This window comes from Struthio camelus, chromosome 3, assembly GCF_040807025.1.
Source record: "Struthio camelus isolate bStrCam1 chromosome 3, bStrCam1.hap1, whole genome shotgun sequence".
NCBI classification, from domain to species: domain Eukaryota; kingdom Metazoa; phylum Chordata; class Aves; order Struthioniformes; family Struthionidae; genus Struthio; species Struthio camelus.
In genome coordinates this window covers 35,622,762-35,647,204 of record NC_090944.1, presented here as the reverse complement: position 1 = coordinate 35,647,204, position 24,443 = coordinate 35,622,762, and the positions used below count along the sequence as shown (strand labels likewise).

The following is a 24,443-nucleotide window of genomic DNA, read 5'->3' as shown; positions in this document are numbered from 1 at the left end:
GTTAAGAATGGAGAGCAGCCATACTGAGTCAGACTGAAGGTCCATCCAACCCAGTATCCTGTCTCAGTTAATGCCTGATAGGTCCTGGCTGCTTTAAATTTAGCTGTTGTGTGGAGCTGGGAGACAGGCAAAGGCTGGCTCCAGCCACCCTGTGCATCACCAGGATTACAAAGCCTCTGGGCAGGGTGCACTGTCCGCTGTGTGCTGGAGAAATAAAATAGCTGTAGGGGATTTCTAGAAAAAGGTTTCGTAACAGGCTAAGCACCTATGATGTTTCCCCATGAATGCTCTGCCAGTCCACAACCCTCTCTGTGAGCTGGATGCAGCTTCTGTGTATTTGATAACCCAGCGCAGACTTTTCTTCCATGAGCTTTCATATACTAAAACTGGTTCGGTATAAGTGAGACGTGAGAAAGCAATCTAACAAACAAATGTGTTTTCCTGATTACATTTGATAAAGCCACGAACTACTCATGGGCAAATAATTTGCAAAAAGACAGGGGCTAAGAATGTTTTTTAAATGTTCTTTTCTGATGAAGTATTTTTCTCATAGCTATAGCATGAAATGTTGTGATTTACCTGGCCGCTGCTTGCCTCCCTGCAGATATAAGGAGCTAAAATGAATCCCCACGTCCCTCTGCCTGTTCAGTGCTGGGACAGGTGTTACTGTCCCCGTGCTCCTGTAGCATGTCGAGGAGCTGGCACTGCTTTACAGCTCCAGCAGCAGAAAGTTGCTGCGAGGAGCCGGGACTTCTCAGCCGAGCTCTCAAAGGCAGAGAGTGAAGCAGGGGGCACTTCCACGGACCACCCCAGAGACAGATTTTTCTGTATGTTTTACAAACCCTGGAGAGAGAAAGGATGCGATCAGCAGTGACGAATTTTGTCTTTTGGCAAAGTCCGTGGAGAGGTCCCAGGCTGATATTAATGGTGGCCTCTCTGTGGTAGTAATGAGGCACTTTGGCAAGTATTTTCTGTAAGCAATGTCAAGTACGCTTCAGTCGTCCGTGCTATGACTACGACGTAGAGAAGACAGAAGTTTGGTCTCCAAAGTGGTTGGTTTGGCATCTCTTTAGACCATTCAAATGTTGGTGCTATATAATTATTCTCTTTAGAATAAATTGAAAACTGTAATTCCTGGAATCCTTACAGGGTTGGTTAAGTCTTGAGTTTATCCCTTTAATTTTGGTTTCCATTAACAAGTCCAGTTCGGACAACTGAATAGTTATTTGGCTTCATACTTACAACGAACTTCTCAAGCTTACTGTCCCATATTTTTCAGCTTTTGTTGTAGATGAAATACAGAAGGATTCTCGTAAATGGATGGAAAAAATGACTTGTTGAGGGAATACAATTTAATTCAGAAATTCAGATACACCTGTTTTGCTAATTATTTTACTGACTTTTTCTGAAGAAATCTAAGTTGGAGCATGATTTTTAGCCGAGGGAAATCTTGTTCTGGTATAATAGTTTAATGAATTTAATGTCTTTCGAGATTAAAGATTTGTACTGCAGGTTGCTGTAACAGTCACTCTACGGCCATTTAGAAATATTAGTTGAGAACGGAAGCTTCCTCCCTGCGAGAAGTGAAGCACACATTACGCGGGCCCTGTAGATAATTCCCTCCCGTACTCCCCCACTGCAGCGCCTGTTAGCTCCGGAAGCCATTTGTGGTATTGTTTCTTTTACTGGTTGGGCAGGAACGAGTTTGGATGCATCTGTCCTGGATGGCCACTGCAGCTGGGTGGACACAAGCCCTTTCTGGTGAGATCCGTGGGGTGGCTGCGGGGAGGAACTCGATTGTGTTTGCCACCTTTTTTCTTTGGGGGTTTTCATCGAAGCCATTTGTTTCACAGAGTTTTAAGGCAGCTTGGTGAGAGTTGACCAGTGGAGACCTAGGAGGGGTGTGCCATTAATGTTTGCTTGTGATTTAAAAAGAAAAAACAGCAAGACTGACAGTTTGCAAATAAATTAAAGAAGCCAGAAAGAGAGCACGGAACTGGAAAAAATGGAAGGACAGCGCGTTTCTGCTGCACACCGCAGCATTTCTGCTCTTTTCCTCAGAATCTCCATGCATTTTTTGCTCCTTACTTTCAGTTCTCCTGTAACATCCCCAGTCTCCAATTTTATGCTCGTTCCCCTGTGCTCCCAAAGCAGGCTCCCTCACTCTCTGGGAAGAGCTGTTGCAGTGACGGGAGGGCATTAATGGCTTCTGCAGGGGGGCTTGAAACGACAGCTGAGCTGGAGAGCAGCCTCCGGCCTCCCCGCCTGGCCCAGGACGCCTTATCTTATGGCACCGAGGGCGCCCGGGCTTCGTGCCGCAAGGACGGACGGTATCGTCACGACCCCGCTGTGGGCGTAGGGCGCTCTTCTCAGGGTCTGTCGCCTCAGAACTTGTGGGTGAACACGACCGAGCCGAGACGGGTTTCCGCCGTTTGAAAATGTTCGGTGGAGTCCGACTGCTTCGCTTTGGGTCTCTCAGTCAGTTCTGTTTTCCGAAAAAGGCGAAATATTAGCATTGGCAGTCACTGTATTCTTTTTAGTGATGACTGATGCAGTGAAGTCACTAAGTCAGTTCTTTTTACTCTGTAATATCCTTTTCTTCCTACGCCCGTTTTATGGATTTTACTTAAATAACCATTTAGACAACCACAGAAATGAAAAATACAGAAAATGAATCATTATACTGCTATTTTCCTCTGTTCTCTTTTTCACAGCTATTGCATATCAATTGTATGTTCTTTTTTCTTTTTGAGGGGGGAGAAGAGGGGATCTAAAGAATTTTATGTCTCTTTGGGGCCAGCATTGTGTTTTCTGGTATATACCAACTCACTTTTTAATGCTACAGTAACCTGACATTTATTCACTGATAGAGTAACAGCTTTCTGATATTCTCAAAGAATGCAGTCATCTTTCTTTGCTTACCTGCCATTCAAATACTGTCATAGATTTCGTGTCATATGTTCTTTCTTGGTATCATTCAATTTGTCCTCATGAGAGGTGTATTTTACCCTTCGGTAAACACTTAAATCTTGCCACAAAAAAGACCGAAAGTGATTTTAAAACTCTGAATCTTGCAGGCCATCACGTCTGGAATAATCAATGTAAATTATGCACTTATGCTCGGCATAAGATTTTCTTATGCATTGAACCTTACATGCCTACTATTTAAACCCTTAAATTCGTAGTGTAAACAGATCTTTTTTCAAATATCTTGGACAATAAATTACTAGGTAATCTACTTGAATGAAATCCTCATCCCAGCGTCTGTGTAGTATCCTTGTTTTTATTTTGGAACAGTATGCCTTATCTCCTATTGCATAGACCCCAAAGTGCTTCAGCTGATTTCTCAACCATTCATAAGGTAATATGAATGACAAAGTATGGCCTTAGACAGTCTGGAGGAGATTTTTTAATAACATAATTGTTATGTTTTTGCACTATTAATATTTTTTCAATTACATTAGTTAGCAGTAGCATTTCCCGGAACTTGAAAACAACTCTGAGGTTTTTTGTGGGGAGATTTCTTGTCTTAATGGACTGACTTTCTAAGCAGTTGGAGAAGCACAAAAGGCTGACGGAAAAGCCAAAGTAAATCAATATCCTGCTTTTCTGGCACATCTTCTATTTGGCAAGTACAGATCAAGAATCTACCAGGAATTGACCCGATTTTGGAATTACTACTGCTCTGCTTATTATTATTCTGGTTCCACAACTCTGCAAACCGTTTTTTCCCTTATCATTTTCCTCATAACATAATGTCAGGAATAAGTATCTTTAGGAGTAAGGATTTATGTTGAATTGCTTTTGAACGTAGTTACGGATAACAGCTTGCTGGCAAACTGCTGGGTGCCTGTTCAGTGTATTATAGCAAATATATGACATTCTTTTCACTTTACTCCCTTGACTGCTCTTGAGAAAGGAAATGGTTAGTTATTTCCATTTACCTGTTTCTTCTCCTAAGAGGCACTTGAAATACGCCAAAAACAAAACTGAGAGCGTGCCTGTTTTTGGAGAACAGTGTTTTCCAGCATTTCCGAAGTTTCAGAATGTCCACTGGTGCCTTATTACTGGCAATGTGGCAGACAGCTTGCCTACCCTGAAAAGTTCAAAATTAAAGACTAGCAATGCAAAAAAGGGCAAATACACACAACTTTCACCCCTCCCCCCCATGCACTGACCTTTTATTTTATTGTTTAGTACATATTTTCACTTAACATTCAACCTTTTGAATGAGTATGTAGATCTTTTTGAGGTGGGTATAAATAAAGGTTTATGACTAGAATAAAAAGATATGAAAGGGGAAAGAGTCATGGCCTTATTCAAGGAAGGCATTTCAATTGTAGGAAATAGTTTATCACTAGCATTCTTGCATTCTTTTTTCAGCCTAACATGTGACAGATAAAGACTAATGTGGATGAGACAGCTGACACTGAGGAGAGAAATGTTTAAAGTCTTTTGGCCAGATGTAAGATACTTACATCAATAAAACTGGAGGTGATGGTGCAATGAATTGGCCCTGAACTAGCTGTGAATTTAATTTTTTTCTTTTTTCGCGGTTTAGAGATTTGGAAGGGGTAAGTTGCCTTGCCAGTTACTAAACAGCACAAAGGCAATGTTGTTCCGAGTGCAAACTGAATAACTTAATGAGGAAAAAGTTTGTATTAAAATGAGATATATGTCAGTTAGTCTTAAATTCTGTCCCCTGTTATATTAATGACACCTAACGGACCGCATCTGCAGCTTACATGAACATATTCCACCTCTCATAGTTTGATAGAAATGCATGTAATCAGAGCAGCAGTAAATTTTCGCTTTGTCTGTCAGGGTGTTCATATTTTGTAACTGAGGCCGAAACATAGTTAGAAAAGTTGCGTTTTGCCTTGAAGGATGAGAAGACATAAATAAAAAGAGATTCAGTATATTTTTGTCTTCTTTTGAGTCTTGAAATGAATTGATCTCTGATACAGTACTCCAGAAATGTGTCTCTTTCCATGGCGATTCTATTTTTTATGCAATAAATATGGGATAAGTAATAAATAGGGCTGACTCCTAGTAAATTTGTTTAAATAATGTTTATGACATCGATACGAGGCCAAAACTGTCTATTTGCTGTCCAGTCCCCTATTGGGGATATAATTCACAGGCAGAGACCATGCTAGCAAAGGAGATACCATAAACAGAGTAAAAATATTGACATTTAAGAGGTGTATGATTTAAGCGAGGGCACGATACCTGGGATTTACGGGACACGGTGGCAGGGCTAGGTGTGCTGGAAGGGGCTCGGCGCTGCTGTGCTGGGCGCCGTGGCACCTGGGCTCCTGGTGGTGGTCCCGGCTCCATTCCCAGCCTCCCTGGCCTGAAGGAGGCAGGCGAATGGGTTGAGACTGCTGTAATGTCTCCCCACCAGTGCCTGATATAGAAATGCTTGCCGTATTTTGGAGTAGGAGCTGGAATTGGGTCGGGGTGGGTTAGCGGTTGGGTGACTGTAGGCATGAGTGGTAATAAAACCTCCACACGTGCATAGCTAGTAGAGAAATTTATAAATGGACCTTGGGAAAACCGAGATGTCTCAGACTGAAACAGCTTCCTTGGAGATGATGTTGAGTGTAAGAGTGAAAAATCTCAGTATGGGACTTACTTGTCTCACTGACAGTTCTTGTGTCCATGCTACATTGCAGGCTAGCCTAGCGTCTGCACTTGCACCCAGGCAGGGATAGATTTGATTCAAAGCTGTTCTTTGTGCCCTGCATTTTAAAACCTAGAAATTTGGATTTTGTTGGTAGTATAATGGCTTTTCTTTTCATTTGTTCCCCTTCTAGTTTACTCTCAAGACTTTGAAAATACAATACACATGGCACAGATCATAACAGTTTTTCAGGCACTTTTAATTCTGCTACTTCGTGATTACATCTCAGCTGAAGATGGTGAAACAAGAGCAAGTAAGTCATAGTGTTTCTATTTCAGATAAGGGTAATTTTAAAGCATGCTTTGAAATTGTAGTGTCCATTTTCATGTCCACATGTATACTGCTTTCTCTGCTTAATTTTTTTCCAGTATAATTGTACTGGTGAAAAGTCTATGATGCAGGAGTAACTTCAATATCTTATTTCTCCTTCAGGAAGGGAATATCTTAGTTTCTTTTAGGAGACTGACCTGATCACATTCTCTTGGAAACGTCCAAGGGAGCAGATGGAACTATAAAGCTCCAATCCTGATTTAAAGTTGTGTCTTGATTACTTATCTTGTCTTTTCTTTGGAAGTCACGTATTTTGAATAGCTTAAGTATACATACGGAAGTCAGGACAAAGCAGAGCTCTCCTTTCTGTTGCAGAGCTCTCCTTTCTGTTGCAGAGCTGCAGGCTTTAACAAAACCGAATGTATGGCAGTACATAGCCAAACCCCTGACCCCACGTGCCAATGGATCAAGTTGACCTCTTCTGTTGGTGGCCATCTCACCAGCACCATGTGTGCCAGTTATCTACGCCCCTTCTAGAGTCAATGGAAAGTGACTTGCACCTCTGGAGAGGTATTCCCTCCATCCAAGGATGTGCATGTGAAGTGGAAAGGACCGTCTTCTAGAACTGCTTGTGTCTTCCGTTGGCTGTAGTTGTCAATTTAGTCTAAAAACTCAATTTTTAGGTGGCTGCAGTTAGGTGAGCTGAATCCATGCCTGTGTCATCATGCAGTTCTCTCTGAGGAGGATGCATTACGTTTGTGAGATGATTACACGATCCTTTATTTCAGCTATTGAGCTCATTCACTGAGCATTTTTCTTCTGCTGAAAACAGACTATACCACCAGCAACATTCAACTGAAACTCATGACTTTATTATAACTAGTTCTGTACATGCAATGTAGCAGTCAGAAGTCCATTAAAATATATTTGTAGAAGGAGTGAATATTACTGCTGAATTCTGGATCATTCAGCTTATGACCTTCCTCTTCAGTGTGCTTGGTTTGCTAACAAAAACAAGTTTTATGCTTATCATCTCTGCAGACAAATAGACATATGGAAAAAACAAAAATGTATTCCTGTCTGCTGCTTGCATGAAATGTAATTGCCAATTAAAGAATGGAATTTCAGAATTTTTCACAGTTGTTCCTGGTGATAATGTAAAAAACAGAAAATGGCATGGTTTTCAGATACCGAGTTGAAGCCGTGTGGCTTGGTGAAACAATCTTGTTTTTGCTGGTAAACTCAACTGATTTTCTTTTAACGGAATGTACAATGTATTTGTAGATATGGCTCTAACACAATCAGTAATTGATAAGAAAAACAATTGCCTGTAGTGGAGGAGTTCATTAAAATAAAGGTTTTATTTGTGTTTTTTAGGTTGCAGAACTGCTCCAGCGGATTTAGTGTTTATCCTAGATGGCTCTTACAGTGTTGGTCCAGAAAACTTTGAAATAATCAAAAGATGGCTTGTCAATATTACACGAAATTTTGACATAGGGCCAAAGTTTATTCAAGTTGGAGTTGTCCAGTATAGTGATTACCCCGTACTTGAAATTCCTCTAGGAACTCATGAATCCACTGAAAATCTAATCAGGGAAATGGAATCCATACATTACTTAGGAGGAAATACAAAAACAGGAAGAGCTATTCAGTTTGCCTATGACCATCTTTTTGCAAAATCCTCAAGATTTTTAACAAAAATAGCAGTTGTTCTCACTGATGGAAAGTCTCAAGATGAAGTCAAAGATGTAGCAGCAGATGCAAGGAAAAATAAAATCACTTTATTTGCTATTGGTGTTGGCTCAGAAATTGAGGAGGATGAACTTAAAGCTATCGCCAACAAGCCTTCATCAACTTACGTATTCTATGTTGAGGATTACATTGCAATATCAAGAATTAAAGAAGTTATAAAGCAGAAACTCTGTGAAGGTAAGTGAATGATCTTTCTAAAATATTTTAGAAAGTTTGCAGCATATAGTGCTGTACCCGTATTTCATTATTTCACAATAATGTTGGTTAATGTAACCTAAGGCACTTGGTAAGTTTTACTATGATTATGTCTTGATTTTGATCTTCTTTGTGGGAATCTCCCCAAAATGTTTGTTTCTCTGTTAAACAAAGAGGTATATTATTTGGGAAAGATATGGCATGTCAACACAGTATGTGTTTAATTTCAGTATGTGGAAGTTTGTCCTAAGTCCCAATTTTTTACGTTAATAAAGTTTAGAAACTGGAAACAGTTGAGCAGTTCTCGTAGTGCTGAGAATACAGGACTTTCTTTAGCCCTTTTCCCAGGTACAGCTGATACTCATGCACAATAAAATACAGTTTGTCAAATCTTCTTGACAGTTGGGAGGGTAGCCTATCATTATACGCAGAAGTTCTTCCACTCATATGTGTTGAAAAACCCGGAAGAGAGGCTCCTGGCAAAAGTGCCTGAAATTATAACAAGCTGTTGTGATCTTTTTTAAAAGAATGTTTATCGAAGAATTAGCCAAGACCAACATTGTAAGCTTGACTTTTTAATTTTAGAAAGCTAATAGCATTACTGCATTGAATTTTTTGATAACTTTGTAAAGCAATGACTTTCCTATCTAAAAAAAAACTTAGCAAAGTGCTTCTAAAATATATCATTCAGAAGGACTCTGTCAGACAGTGAATATGTACGTATCAGTGTTATCTTGTACCTGTTTTATTACCAAGAAATGATGCAAGTCATATTTCAGTTGTACCCTATTTCTGCACTTGAAAGAGTGAAAAATAGTTTTCATTTATTCTCGCTTTGAGCGTGGACTTCATCGAAAAAATATTGTGATATTTATGTTGAGGTTAATAGTGTTTATTTCTTGATAAACTTAACAAAAATCGTAATAATTCCTTATAAGTGATGTAGTAATGTGAAGCCAATCCAAAAATGAAATCAGTTAAATGCAGTTGAGTTCTTTAATAAAATCACAGGCAGGGAGAAATTTCCCAAAGTAAGCACAGTAATTTCTTTAAATAAAGTTTAGAAGAAGTGACATCATATTTCATCAAGATGGATTTCTTACTTTCAGAATAAAGCTAACAAGAATCCCTTAAAATTCAGCTGCCGTATTTGACTCAACCCTTCTAGTGGTAAACTGTGAAGGCTGAGGACATATACAAAATAGTGTTTCTTTTTATTTATTTTAAATGTACTTACTGTTTTGCTTTAAGTGGCTTCCACCCTCTTACGTCCTGCTCTTTCCTAGCGTTAGCATTTTGAGATGCCTTTCTCAAAGAACAGTCAGAGCCAACTGGCAGCCTGGTTTCTAACTGCAGTGTCTTTAACAGGTGAAGACTCAAAAGACTAGCAAACTGGAAATTTTATATCTGAGTGATGAATTATTTTATGCACTTTGTTAAATTTCATTTTGACTTGGAAGAGGAAGTTCCATAAGGACAAAGCACCAATGAATTGGCCATGATCGACCGTATTAAACTTCTGAAGGTTTTGTAATTGTGTCTTGGTCACACTTGTCTTAGGGTATAAAAAAACCATGCGAGCCTTTACTCTTTGGTGTTTTTAAGTTTGTAATTTAATTAACATACATGTAAGAGCATAGTGGAGGTATTCCATTTTAGAAGAAGGAGGCTGAGATTGGGTGGCTCGTGCAGCAGCTAGTACTGTTGTGGAAGGCCTTGCAGCTGGAGGGCCGTCGTTTGTCTTTTGGGGAATGCTGTTGATTATTTTAGAGTATGGCAGCATGAAAAAAAGCTGGTTAACCTATGGAGAAAGGACAGTCGTGTCTGAAAGAATAAAGTGTCTAAAAGAGTACCCAGATATTTACATTTTTTAATTCTTGCTGTCTAAGGTTTCTACAGCATTGATGTTCTGTAGTAAAAAGATAGAGAAAAGTTGTATGTCAGGAATGCATTTAGAAGCAGTAGTCAGTGTAGAACTCAGAAGGAAACATATGAAGAAGATTTCGAGAAAAATTAATTTGCATTAGATAATGGGATTTCATATCAGCATTCCGTAAGGAAAAATAAAGTATAAAAAACCTATTAAAAATACTAAAAAGAAACAAGACGTCATTATAGAGGTTTGCTGTGGTTGATAATGTTGACTGGAAACTTAACCCTATTTCCAGTGGAAGCCAGTTCTGAATTTTGCCACTGACGTCTGCATCTTGTACAGTGGCTTAGATAGTTATTATCAGAATAGTCCTGCCAGAAGATGGTCCAGGAGCCCCAAAGGAGCTTTACCTTACGCTGAATCTTTTTATGTAATTCTTCAGTGCACCCGTTGAAGTAAAGAGTTTCTTCATGTATAATTTTACTCGTGCTTATTTGTATTATGTTAGCTTGGGACAGTCACTTTGACATTAATCCAGAATAATACCCCTCTCACCTCGAGTGATCCTATTTCTGCAATTTATGTTTTGATGTTGTACTGAATTTCTAATACTGTAACTGAAGAGAAATTCTTGCCTTGACTCTCAAGGTACATGAATATCTTTAATTCATCTTAGTGGCAACAGGACCATTACCCAGCTTTGAAATAAATGACTTTAGAAAATATTCTCCTGATACTGTTGCATGTGCCTTTTATTATTTACTTTCAAGAAACCTGAAAAAATAAAGCATTAACATTCTTACTTAACACCAGAAGTATGTTGACTTAAATCCTGTGTCTGTGTTTTGATATGAGTAAGAGGAACAGTTACACTGAGCTTTGTGTTTTCTTATGTATTTGCAGCATTCAGAAGGTAGATATTTTATTTTGCATAACGTAGACAGGGCAAGTTCTTGCGAGTCTTTTCTTGTAGAACCGGACAGGTGATTTGCAATATCTTTTTAATTTGGGAGTCAGATGACACTTTTTGAGGAGAGGAAAAGGAAACCATAGGTGAAGACCCAGTGGAAGGCACTCTCTCTGTTTCTCAAAAGCAAGTTGCAAAAATAAGATTAAAGATTTTTATCTTCCTGCTTCCCACACTTTATGAGTATAATGGCCCTAAGTTCAGCGTATCTCCTTTAGTAAATATGGGCAGTGTGTATTTTTGGCACACTTCTCATCTTGTATGTCCTTAAGAATCTGGAGTCCAAAAAAGTTGGAGTTTCTTTTATCCGGGACAGAAACTTCTTGCTGCTGCCCCAGGTACCTGTGACATATCTCCTGGGGATGGGCTGCCCATTGCCACCACAGACAGTTTGGGCAGAGATTTAGTCGAGTTTTCTCTGAGTTGGTGTATCCTACCTCCCCTCGCCAGAATAGGGGTAGCTTCTGACTGTCGCTGGCTTGGCTACAAAGGGAAGAGGGGCAGCGTTGCACATTTAACACAGAGAAGTTAATTAGACCGTCCTTGATAATTCCCTGGCACAGAAATGTGAGTTTTCCAGCCGGTGGCTGGTCTGCATGGAGATGGGAGAACCCTCCACCACCCCTTCTGTGGATCTATGCCGAACCTTTTCCTCTCTGTGAGCTGAGACTTTTCTGTAGGAACAGTGGAGAATGAATGATAGAAATGTATTTACTGTAAATAGTTTACATAATTTTAACAAAATGAAATAAAAGTTGTTTACTTTCTTTTCGTTGATTTATTACTCTAATATAATGTTGGCTTTAGCATTAAGTTTCGTTCTCTATCACCCTTTTTTTTTTTTTCTTGGGAGGAATTTAGGTCCACTGCCTAATATTGTTTTTGTGTAAAAGGAATTGAACAGAGATAACGTTCAGCCAACTTTACTTTCCACAGAAAATACATCATACGATATTTGTCCAGTGTGGATAGCTTGAAGTGGATTACAGTATAACAGACAAAATAGGTTAGAGTCCATCTTGAGTGAAAGAGGATAGAAAAAAAAAGTTGTAAATAATTTCATCTTTTCTCTCTTTCAGTCTGATTTCGTAGTTGGGAGGCTGAATTAAACCAAATCGTCAGTGCATCAAGGAAATTTAACAGCTACAGTTTTGTAGCATTTTGAGACTGTGCTTGTTTAGAAATTCAAGCCCGTATTTTATATTGTAATACTTTTTTACTACAGTTAGCAACAATTCAAAGTAGTATGTAAATCTAATGGCAGAAAAACACAACATCTCAATATTCTCGCTTCACATCTGTTAAGGGTTCTGCATGTTCCTTCTCTTGCTGAACTTAACTGGCACTTCTTAATTCTTTCTTACCTCTTAAAAGTCAGCTACAAAAAATTAGGCATGTGGGGGTTACTTTTTTGAAAGTTTTAACTGTATTTTGAACTACACTTGCATTTATTGCTTTGCAGAGTCTGTATGTCCAACAAGAATTCCAGTGGCAGCTCGAGATGAAAAAGGATTTGACATTCTGCTAGGATTAGGTGTAAAGAAAAAGGTTAAAAAGAGAATTCAAATACCAACTACTAATGCAAAAGCTTATGAAGTAACCTCACGTGTTGACCTGTCAGAATTGACAAGGTATTTAACTTTATAAATACAGTTCTAATTTTGGTAAAATTTGTGTTGTGTGATAGACTCGTTTTAAGATCTGTACAAATGTACATCTGTTGTCTTTTTTTTTTTTTTCTCCTCCTTTTAGGAATGTATTTCCAGAAGGTCTGCCTCCATCTTATGTATTTGTTTCCACTCAAAGATTTAAAGTAAAAAAGACGTGGGACTTGTGGAGAATTCTAAGTCTGGATAAGAGACCGCAGATAGCAGTCACTGTTAATGGAGAAGAGAAAACGCTGTCATTCACGACAACAAGTTTAATAAATGGAACACAGGTTATTACTTTTGCTGCGCCTCGTGTGAAGGTAAGGAATAGGTCAACATCCTGCTGGATTACTTGTACGCGTTTTTCCTTTGCCCTTTGTGTTTTTCAAGAATGTATGATCTCATTCTTGGCTGCTTAGGCATTTTAAAATAGATTTAGGGTACCTTAACCATTTTTCCTGAGTGTCCACAAAGTTCATCCATGTCAATGCCTTGCAGGTGCTGTTGATTCGGCATTTTCCAGCAGGTAATTGTGATGATGACCTAGAACTTTTTGCACACAGCGCATTTCTCAACATATGCGTTAGCCAAAAAGTATGTTCTGCCTTTGAGAGAGAGAGAGACCAGAAAATGTGAATCAAAATATTCCATGTTTAGAGAGAGTTTTTATATTATCTATTCCTTAAAAATATATAAAAGGAAAAAAATACATAATGAAAGAAGAAGTTACTTTCTTTGGAAGAGAAGTTAGCAGCTTACAAGAGTTCAGTCTAGATTTGTCCAGTTCTTGGCTGAACAGAAATTCCTTTCAGCTCGTTATTTTTCTCAGCCCATCTCCACTGAAGGAGGGCTTCCCTTGTTTGTCCAAACCATTTTTGTTTTCTCAGAGTGTAATCTGAAAGTTCCCTTTCTATCCTTTTTTCAGGAATTTTCGGTGAAGTATTCAACTCTGTAAGAAAGATTGTCTCCCTTATGGGGGAGACACAGAGGGAAGGGGAAGGAATGTCCCTACACTTGTATGTGTAGCAGCAGCACGGGAATACAGCAGCATAGGAATGCAGAGCCTGGAGATTCCCGTCCCTACCTTAGGCAGTATTTTTTTAAGTGAAGTTAAGAGGCACACTTCCAACAAAAAAAGTATGAGAAAAATTTATCCCTAGATTACTTAGTGTCCCGAGTGGTTTCTAGTTTTCTGGGAAGTGATGGCCTGGATTCAAATCCTTCAAATCAGGCTGAAGTAGTTCTAAATACAAGTACCCGGCTGTCCAAGAGAAGGTCTTAATTACTAGGCTTTGGGCAGAGGAGATATTTCCTTCTTCTGTTAGTAAGTGGGGAATTTTACTTTTTCTTTCCAAATTTCCTCTACCTTTAAAACTTATTTTAAGTGATTATTTTTTTTTTTTGGAAGAAGAAAAGTGTTTAATGTGATTTACTGGAAGTCAGGAGAAATTTCAGTTTCAAGTCAGTCTGAAATTGTTTTGAAATGGTTTTGGCAGCCAAAGTGAAAAATCAGTTTTATTCCTGCAGCCCCAGGTATCCCTGAACTTCAGCCTGCAAAGAAGACTTCATTTTTTCCTGTCCTGTTTCTCCATACTTTGATTTACTATTACTAGGAAGAACAGTAATTCTTTGCCCATTTTAGGGCTGCATGCCTCTAAATACACTGTGAATGTCACTAATGCTTTAATGAACCTCTTTGTCAAACATTTATGATTATTTATCACATCTACTCAGTTAAGAAAATGGAAATGTTTTATATTCTGGTTTGCTGTTTATTTTTGCCTTGTCATGAGGGCCATTGTAAATACATAAAACCCCAGTCTAAAAAGGAAAATAGCACAGAGGCAGAGATGCTGTCCGGGGTGTGTACTAACTAGTAAGGGAGGTGAGATTAATTTGTGATTATGACTACAAAAGGTGACAAAAATGTAAAGTGTTCTGGAAGGTGTATGTTTCAGCTACTCTTAGGTTTACCAACCTAGTGTGGGCTTAATCTCAAATTTAGCTGTATAAAAGATAAGCATCTAGGCTAAACAGCTAGATTGTTTTTTAAATTAATGGATAGGTTCAAAAAGATGGCATTTCTTTCTGTGCTGAATTTCATTTCTGAGGTAGATGAGATGAAAATTTCTCTAATGGTATCCCTCATTCTCTGTTACCTATAGAAGTGTGCTAGGCGGTTTGTTTAGACCAAATCTTAAACTTTTAAATAGCTCAAGTTCTGTGAGATGAATGTAGTGCTTCATTTTTTTTCATTACAGTATTTGTGATTTGTGCTAATATGATGACGACTTTTAAGATTTTTTTGTAACGAGTAAGGTAGAAAGACTTTCTTTTTCACTGTGGTTGAAGGTCTAAAGTGCATGAAACGCTACACCACTGCTGAAAAAGAGGTGTCTGTCTTTATACGTGTCACAGATATAGGTTTCATCATGTTCTAGACTCTAGGCTGCAAAAGTCTGTGCTAGTTCAAAAAAAATCCTGAAATAGTGACTAATTATTAGCAAATATCCTGTTCGCAATTACAGTATTACTTGACTAATACTTTTTTGCCTATACGCTTAAACGTACAGGTTTTTTTGTATGGCAAAGCCAGAAACATTGGTCATCTCTGCCATAAACAGGCGCAGATTAGGAGTTAAAATGAAGTTGTACGGTAGCTTAAATTGAAGATACTTTGTTTCAAGCATTTCTGTTTTCTTTTCTTAGAGTTTGTTTGATGAAGGCTGGCATCAAATTCGTCTCTTAGTAACGGAAGAGTTTGTAACTTTATATATAGACGACCAAGAAATCGAAACGAAGCCATTGCATCCTGTTTTAGGTATTTATATCAGTGGCCTAACCCAAATAGGAAAGTATTCTGGGAAGGAGGAAACTGTACAGGTAAGCATACATTGAAAACACAGTAATTTAAAAATCAGACTAATTCAGAAATTCTGCTGCAGCCTATCGTTTCCATTGGAGCCTTCTGTTTTCCTGAAGTTATTCTTCTAATGTACTGTGGGTGGACACTGAATATATAACATTTTAGTAATTAGCAGGAAAGGAGGAGAGTATCTTTCTCCAGAAAACGGGAGTTGTCAGGAGTGAAGTGCTTAACTGGTCTCACTAACTTCAAGGGGCATCAGTTTGTGCTGTAGCACCAATTTCATGCAACGCGGCCCCCTAAATCTGGGGAGTAGCATCTCAAAGCAGGGGATCAGCTCTGTGCTTGGCACTCGGCATGTCGCTTCCTTGCATCAGGGTAAGGGTTATGCTGGCGCACGAGCGAGAGAACAACATTTTCAAGAAGCTTCTGTCTCATCACTGGCCATCAAGAAAGTACGACACATATAAATTCAGTTTCTGTCATACTGCAAATATTTGGTGTGCCAGCTGGCAGTGTGCGAGTCCGCAGGGCTGGAAGAGACCCTGCAAACGCCGGACTGAGATTCTTATCTCTTCCCGAGCACCTTCAGCTCCCTTTGCCTTCGGCTGTGTGCAGCCACTGATAGGTTGGTAAAATCTTCAGGCTGCTTGGGTAAATGCAAGTGGTAAAGACTATAACATTGACAGTGTGACAGTGACATTTGCTAAATAGATTACTTCCTTGTTTTAATTTCTTTATTTATAGCAATGTTGTAATGGCATTACTAATTAAAGAGTCCTGGAGGCAGTACTGAGAAATACTGAATTACTTTGATAGGCATTATTTTTAGGCATTTTGAAAGCTATGCTTTTTTCATACTCTACTGTTTAATTTTGTAATCCTTACTGCTCCCATTACATTGTGTTAATATGTTTTTCATCATCCTCATTAACTCTCTTCAGCTGTCTTTAGTCAGTTACTCCTGCATTTTGCTTATTTATAGCCAGGCTTCAGTTGTATTGTTATCATATTTTAAAAAAATACACAGAAAACTTGGATGACACGCTCTTTCTGTGACTCAGCATGTCTGGTAGAAATGTAATTAGTACACTAAAACACCTCTTTGCAACAAATAATTAATTATTGTTGCAGATTTCTGGTAGACCTTCAGGCAAGTAGAGATTTCAGAATTACAATGAGCCATCTCATACATTCTTTTCGTCAGTGCGGCATTATCCCATATGCTGCATTGTAGTAGCAGAGTTTTGGGTTGTTTTTTGTTGGTGGTTTCTTTTTTTTTTTTTTTTTCCCTCTCAGGTAGCTACAGAAACGAGACTCTTTTAGATTCCCAGTAATTCCGTTTCTCAGTTAAAGAATGTTATTAGCAAGACATTTCATCTACAATAAAAATGAAAACATTTTAGGAATGTAGAATTGTGAAAGATCCACTTCTGCTAGTGAGCTGGAAGAAAAGTAGAAAATCTACATCAGGGAGCAATTTGGTATTTCCAGATGATTTCTATGATGTAAAAAAGATATTTTCTTTGTTCAGTTTCTCAGACCCTATGACACATGCTGTAAGCCATTAACAGTCAAATTTTGCCAAAATATATCTATTTAAACTATTATTACAGAGAAACATTTTAATGAATCTGTGTAACGCCTTTCAGTGACCAGGTATGTTGAAATCCGTTAAGAAAGAAACCAACTGGAGTCAGATACAAAGAATGCCACAAGAATCAGATTTCACAATAAACTAGAGAAACCAATTTGCAATAAAGAAAAGAAAAAAAAATTCTTCAGAAACTGATGAATTTTTAGTTGTTCTCCTGTGCTGAGGATCAGATGTTTTCCAGCGATAATTTGCAAGTCTTCTCCATGTAGTTAGGACCCTACAGGCTTAAGTGCTTTCCAAGTATAGTGGTGATGGTAAACTTAGGCACCTACTTAAGTTTTGTGACTTACAGCTAAGACATTTTAAAGTTGAGAGCACACATTACTGGGGCTGCTGGTATTGACAGGCTCCACAGGCTGTGTCTTCCCTTCACCCCTTCCATTAGTGAAGCTGATGTCCCAAGATTTCCCATAAGAATAACTGGACTTTCTTCTCCTCTCAGTCATGATAGTCTCATCCCAGAAAAACTGACTTCAGCAGAGTTTCATTTTTCTGGTCTACAGTGGCAAACCAGAATGGCACAACTCTTACTGACGTGGTGCCAGTGTTTTTATTAGCTGCTTTTCAAAATGTTATGTTTTACATCTGAACGCTAAGGCAGATCCTTTCATGCATCAGGGATGCTTTTTGTTGCCTCATCAAAACTTACATCCAGTGCAGACTGGTTGGTATAGCAACATCTTCCCAGGACTATTCAGATGTTTAGGTTTCGCCCATGGGGTTGTAGCTGTCTCCTAACGATACTGGCAGCCAGTGTTATTTGTGCTATGCATTCTTTGATTTATTGTCAAGGATTAGAGGCAGAAATTTCCGTTATTTCAGAAAACAAAATCTCGGATTGATTACTTTCCTTTAAATAATTTTGTTACAGACTGTGTAATTTATTGCACGTATGAATCATTGTGAGTAGCATGAGTGAAAATGTTTTGACATCTTTTAATTGCTTGTTAACTGTACTAGACTTGCAGAGCTTCCAGTTGCTGCTGCATTGTAATTTTTGTTCATTTTCTTTATGTCTGTGGATGGCATGATTTAAGAAGGATATAGTTTAAATTTACTTCACGTTAGACTTCTAACACTTTTTTTAAAAAAGTCTTTTATGATTTGAATTATAGTTTGATTTACAAAAACTGCGGATCTACTGTGACCCAGAGCAAAATAACCGAGAAACAGTCTGTGAGATCCCCGGATTTGTGAGTATGATAGATGAACTTTTGAGGATTACTCGGCTTTTTTCCCAAATCACTGTTTAAAGCTAGCTTAGTAATGGATTCTTAAAATACATAGCACTACATTGATTCAGCTGCTGCAGACAAATGCTTGTTACCTATGCAGAATCATTCAAGTGACATAGAACTTGTCTGTTCTTGGCCTTATTTTTGCACAAATGTATTTTTAAATAATGTTTTTTTCCTGTCATATGTAGCATAGTAGGCTTTAATGTAAATTTAGATATTTGATGGTGCAAATTTGACAACACTATAGAGGAATCTCAGAATCTTATGTCACAAATTTAGGACTTCATGACTTTATGACTAAATAAAACAACTAGGTTATTACAATATAAAATACTTTAAATATTTTTTCATTTATCTAATATACTCACCAGTATATTGATACTCACTAGGAGGTCGTTTAATCTCAGGGTTTTTTCTGTGTAACCAACAGAACTATTTTTTAAATTATGTTTTCCTATCATAAGTACCTATGCTGAGGTCTGTGTTAAAACTCTCATTGACTGAAATGATGCCAAGACTTCATAAAATATGTTTTGGATAATACAAAACTGAAATCCAGTCCAGCTCATGTGCATAAATAGGAAGCTTAAGGGGCTGCTTTGGCCGTCTCCTTGCCCTTTTATTTAGCGTTAATTATGCAATGAAATGTAAAACACATGTGAACAGATTTTCAAAAGCATCCAACTCCCTTTTCAAAATATAAGCAAGGGATTGTTTTATATATACAGTTTCCTTGAAAATGCCTTCCTTTATGCGGTGTCTGGAAAGAATGGCACTAAAGATAATCAGACACCAGTGTCTTCATATGGAAAAGCATGTTTTGATTTGGTATAGTATTAGGATGACTTTGCCAGCTTGACAGCAGACCTTTGCCCGACTCTCACGTCGACCCACAGCCAGTCTGTTCTGCTCCTACTTGATGCGGGCCGGTTTGTCTATGGTAATAGCCTCCGTACAGTGTAGCACCCACATTAAGAGCTACTTTTTTCAAAACTTGGAGCTTTCATTTGAGCAGCAAGGACGTGGCTAGCTTCTTGGCTGTCGTGAGGTCTGCCTGTGTGTGTCCAGGACCTCATGGGTGCGGGAGCACTTGGGTAAAGTTAGCTTTACTTCCTGAAGTAAACTCAGTATTTGGCTATTTAACTGCACCACATATCTTCTTGCTCTTGACGAAATAGGAGTAGGATACGGAGGGTAAACAACTGAAACACATTTTGGGGTATAGAAAGGAAACAGTTGAAAACCCATCCTATTTTGCGTTCTCTGCAATTTGGCAAGAAATCAGAGCAAAAAGCTTGATTGTTGCCAGTTCAGTTTCACTTGCTGTTATAAATTAATTTTGGAGTTCACCCATGAAAAGTCTGGACTCCTACAGAAAATAAATATGTCGGATGGTCTCCGGGGAGGTAATGAAACAGCAAGGTATATGTGCTTTGTGGTTGTATTCTGTTGGATTGTGTTTGTGTCAGAGTTTTTCTAAACCAAGTAGGGCCCGTATGTACTAGCTGGGGCCTGAATTAATCCCCACTACCTGGGGTACCTGGGTGCATAGTCGTTTTAAGCTCCCTGTACAAAGGATGGAGAAAAATAGCCTTCTCTAGAGGTTGCCTAAGATGTCAATTGAGTATGGAGGAACCTGTCTCTCTCCACTGGCTGTGTATGAAGTCTGTGGTGACTGTTTGCACCAGAAACCTCCTGTACATGGTGCAGGTAATGCTGGTTAGTAAAAGATTGCGTAAGACAATTTCAAGGTTGGCGTGCTGAAATATGTGGGGGCGCATTGTTCTACAATATTGCAGGTACCAGGAACCTTGCTTCAGTTTATAGCAGTCTTATGCAGTCGCGCAGGAAAGTGAGGAAAAAGCCAACCTTGCCTCTGTGTTGCCATCTATTTTCCTGGATGCTGGATTCAGGCTGAGATCAGAAAGTTTTGTAATATTTAGATCATTTTCATCCTTTCTGTCCTGTCATATGATACGCACTTGGACGTGAATGAATAAGCTGAAGATTTTTTTTTTATGAGAAAGTACTCCTGGCAAAAACCTTGACACAAATCTAAACATTTAGTGCATAAATACTTACATCATTCAGTTTTAATTTTAGTCTTGTCATTTCCTTTTAAAAGTTGCTACGGGTCGCTCCTGTTGAAAAACCCTTACATGATACTAAAATTCACTGGCCCAATAGCAACTGCACATAAATTTGAGAAAGTGTGAAATTTTGAATTATAATTGCTTGACAGTTACAGCCCCAAATTTATGAGTGATTTTGGTAGCATACACAAATGAATGGACTTTGTTTATTACAAATATTTCTATGTTCTTAAACTGTGTTTCTTCTTGTTTCAGAATGGAGAGGTAGGCTCAATCCTAAACTGCTCAAACTCAGTTTAAGGTAGTATTTGACTTTATATAAACTTGTTATTATAGGGAACATATGCTGCGTTTTGAAAAATGGACAGAGGTTTGCTAAACTTAAAAATACTAGAATACCATTAATGGAATGCTAGTCAATAGACAAATTCAAAACCAGTTTTCTGAAGAAACCCATGTTTGTTAGATTAAATGGCTTTTTTTTTGTCCCCCCAGTTCAATTCAGTTGCTCTTATTTGCAGGGCTGGATGCTGTTGCAAAGTGAATGGGGATATACACGGTCAGGTAGCTGTTCCTGCACCGTGTGAATTGGAGCTCTCTGAATGGGAGCTAATATGAAAGCTTAATATAGTTGCCTTAGCCACCCTGGTTACTCCACTCACGTTTGGTGCTGTTGGAAAGAAAACATGGATTTGTATTTTGAACACTCATTTGATCCTGAGAAAGCATTGAATTCCGAGAACATTGTACAACGTCTGCATTATTATAGAAAGTCTGAGTAAGAATTTGATAATAAGTACAAAATCTCTTCTGTAGCCTGGATTCTTAAATTTTTGCCTTCACATAGCTCTAAGAACTTACTTACTTTTGAAAGAGGATTCAGTGAATCCAACTTTGGCATATAAATTCAGTCCAGATGCATCTAAATTTTGGGTGCCTGGCCCTCGGCAAAAGGACTTAGTCCCCTGCCCTTAGTAGTTTTCTCCTCTGCGTCTCCCTGCCGCACCCACAGACCTTGGTAAAACACCCAGGTTTCTGGTGATGTCAACGGAGGAAAGAAGATCCCTCAAAAAAAAAAAAAAACCTGTAGAGAGTGACACAGTGTGCCAAGTTTTTTTGCTTATCGCCGTTTGCTGGGGACGGTAGTCTGAAGTCAGGTCAGGTAATGCTCTTTGGAGGAGAGGCAGCTCTCCTGGGCCGAGGCTGGGACTGGTGGGAGCATGCGGGAGTGGCAGCCATGCCCCATCGTTTCTCAGGTAGCTCCGTAGCTGGGACACGTGTCCAGGAGGTGGGGCAGCTGGGCTGTGCGTTCTTTTCAGACTTGTCACGCGTGATAACATGCTAATCTCACTATCAGTTGTGGTCAGTTTGCTCTGAGTAACAGTTATTAGGCTCTTTTTAAAAGTTTTAAATAGTGATATTTGTGTTATTGATCACCCTTCAAATGATGACTGTCCATTAGTTTAGGAGAACTGTTTTGCATGTTGGCAGATTGAAAATTGTCAGTCAAAGTATTTGACAAAATATGTGTGGAAGAGCAAAGCCCGTTTCAGAAATCAGCCCAGTCGAGTTACCTAATTATTTACGTATTTTTCTTCTGGGTAGAGAGATGAATTCATGCATGCACAGATGTTGGGGGGGGCGATAAAGCAGAAGTTCCAACAGAACAAGTGCGTGAAAGTCAGGACTTGTGCAGCCTAAGGAAGATCAGCTGGGTATAATGTTGTGTTTGCTGAACGTTTTTGGCATGTGAATTGATGGTCGGTCTCACTCTTGGTAGTGCATGAATGGTCCTAGTGATGTAGGCTCAACGCCTGCCCCCTGCATATGCCCGCCAGGAAAACAAGGACCTCCAGGCCCCAAAGTAAGTTTGCAATCTTTCTTATTGAAGGTATAGTGCTTTTATTGTTCTTCAAGTGTTATACTGTCAGCCATAGTCATGTGGGTTAAAAAACTAGGGGACTATTTCTGCCTCCATTAAATGCAGTGGGTCGGAATAGTGGTTAGTATCCTTAAAGGCCAGGTGTTGGTGCCAGAGGATAAAAAAACCCCATCTTTTAGCTTTTAAAGAAACTGCTCGTTAATGTAATGCTGTTACATGTATACAATGTAAAATTGTGTTTCCATGTAATTATTCAGCAAATGATCCTGCAGTGTTTGCTTGATAATGAATAGTGGCTTGATAGTGTTTGCTAATAAATTAGTCAGTCTTTTAATGGAGATTTTTTTTCTGTGTTTAATAATAGAATAAATGCTTACTGAGGGATTTCCACCCTGGGCTGATCTGATTTTTATGACCTCTCTTCAGTGTTGGTGAAGGTTTAAAAGACTAAAATGACAACTAGACTTGGGTGTCAGATCTCTCATGTGGCTCACTCAAATCCCTAGTATTTTACCATAGTACTTACGCTAAGCAGTGCTGTCCACAATTGCTAGCGTTCTTTGTAAAGGCTGATAAGAAAACTCCAACTGCTTATCTTTCATTAAGCAAATGATTGCCAAAAAAAAAAAAAAAAAAGGAAAACCAACCTAGTAATATAATGTTCAGCAATTTTGCTGCAGCTATCTCTGGTTAAAGGGCTTTTTGCTGTACAGGTCTGTCTAATCAGGGAATTGGAAACCCAATGATGGAGACCATTATTATTTCATGTAGTGGAATTCTGGACTTTTTAAAACCCTTTTTTTCTTCTTTAGCACATCAGAAAAAAAAAGAGAGTGATGGAGAAGAAAATCCTCATAAAAATATTCTACAGCCCCCAGCTTGTAAAGCATGAAAGATTAGGAAATGTCAGAATTGAAGTGATCTATACAATTTAAACTAGATCCCTGCTTACTAAGCAATCTTTCAGTTGCATTGCAGTGTAATGTTTGTTTTGGGCTTACTGAATAAGACAGGTGACAAAATAGTGCCTAAGTAAAGAGACTGCAGAAAGAGTAAAAAGGGAGCAAATTTAAGATTGCATAGGTTATCTTAGTTACAGAATATGTTAACTTCTATATAATGGACTTTGCAACCATATGCATTTAAACTTAATTTGTGTGTTTATGATATTGATGCAGTACAATAAAATTCATTCAATTAAAGCAATTTAAAAATACAAATAGTTGTTTTTTTAAACTAACCTTTTAAAGTCACGGGCTATAACACTGCATAGTTTAGATACTGGGTATTTAAAAGCAAATTTAGTTTCACTCATATCAAAGCTGGACTTCCTAATTTGGATATTTGTAACTCTAGACAACTTGCTATTAATTTAGCAAATTACAACTGCTTATGCTCTGTGACTCTCGTAAAGAGACATTATTCTGTGTACTTTCCCATTTCACTCATCATTACATATCTGTGGTTTATATGTGAAAAGATGTTTTTCACAGTCTACCCGAAAAGCTAGTCTGGTGTTTCCCCTCTAATGTCTTCCCCATCTGTCACAATGCTGAAGCTGTAACTGGGCTGAGAGTCTGGTAATGGTCAGGCTGAAGAAAGCTGTACAGGCTTAAAGCTCCTGTAGGAGAAGAAAGCTTTTATGAGTCAAGTCTTTCTGGATTTTGTTGGGCCCAAAGCAAGTCCTTGGTAAAATAAATAAGAGCGGTCGTAAATACCCTAAAAGGAGATATGTTGAATAGGAAGTTATGTTCTTATCATACACATGGTTTCTGGGGAACTGAGTTTTGTTCTCCTTTAGTGTGGTCGTAACAAAGGTTGTCAAAATAATTGCAAAGTCCTTCCTATAAGAATTACAAAGGAATACCTTTTTTTAAAACAGCAATAAATGTGTGGGGAGGTATTTGTTATTAACAGGTTTTAATCCTGACTCTTACTTTCCAGTGTTTTGGCAGTAAGAACTAGGCTCAGCCAAATCCTTGGTAAAGAGATGGCAGTTTTGTTCAGAGGAGAACTGCTAGAGTAACAAGGATTTAATCGAGATTTTTCTCATCTCTTTGATGAAAACTGTTTTTACTTCTCTTGTTGAGGGTGCTAAAAAGCTTGAAAGCACATGAGCAAAAGGGCCTGATCTGCGAGTTAACCCTGCGCATGGACCCGTGTCTCCACGTCCTGCGCAAGGAGTTAGGGAGGATTTTCCCAGGGAAGGGTGGCAAGATCAGCTGCTTTTTGCTGTAGGACCAGTAGCAGGTATCTGACTTTGCAGCTACGGTGTTAGAATTAAGGTTTCACTGGGCTAATGTTAAACTGCTTTT

General features: G+C 38.6%; 1 protein-coding gene across 2 annotated transcripts in view; it reads left to right on the top strand.

Moving 5' to 3' along the window:
- The window catches only part of COL21A1 (collagen type XXI alpha 1 chain), a 182,913-nt gene that overhangs the window by 91,787 nt on the left and 66,683 nt on the right, over positions 1-24,443 (top strand). For both annotated transcript variants that reach the window (XM_068937401.1, XM_068937402.1), the window contains exons 2-7: positions 5,820-5,939; positions 7,334-7,885; positions 12,206-12,374; positions 12,496-12,712; positions 15,102-15,275; positions 18,031-18,108. In XM_068937401.1, the coding sequence (XP_068793502.1) occupies positions 5,820-5,939; positions 7,334-7,885; positions 12,206-12,374; positions 12,496-12,712; positions 15,102-15,275; positions 18,031-18,108 (1,310 nt within the window). The remainder of the gene's footprint in view (positions 1-5,819; positions 5,940-7,333; positions 7,886-12,205; positions 12,375-12,495; positions 12,713-15,101; positions 15,276-18,030; positions 18,109-24,443) is intronic.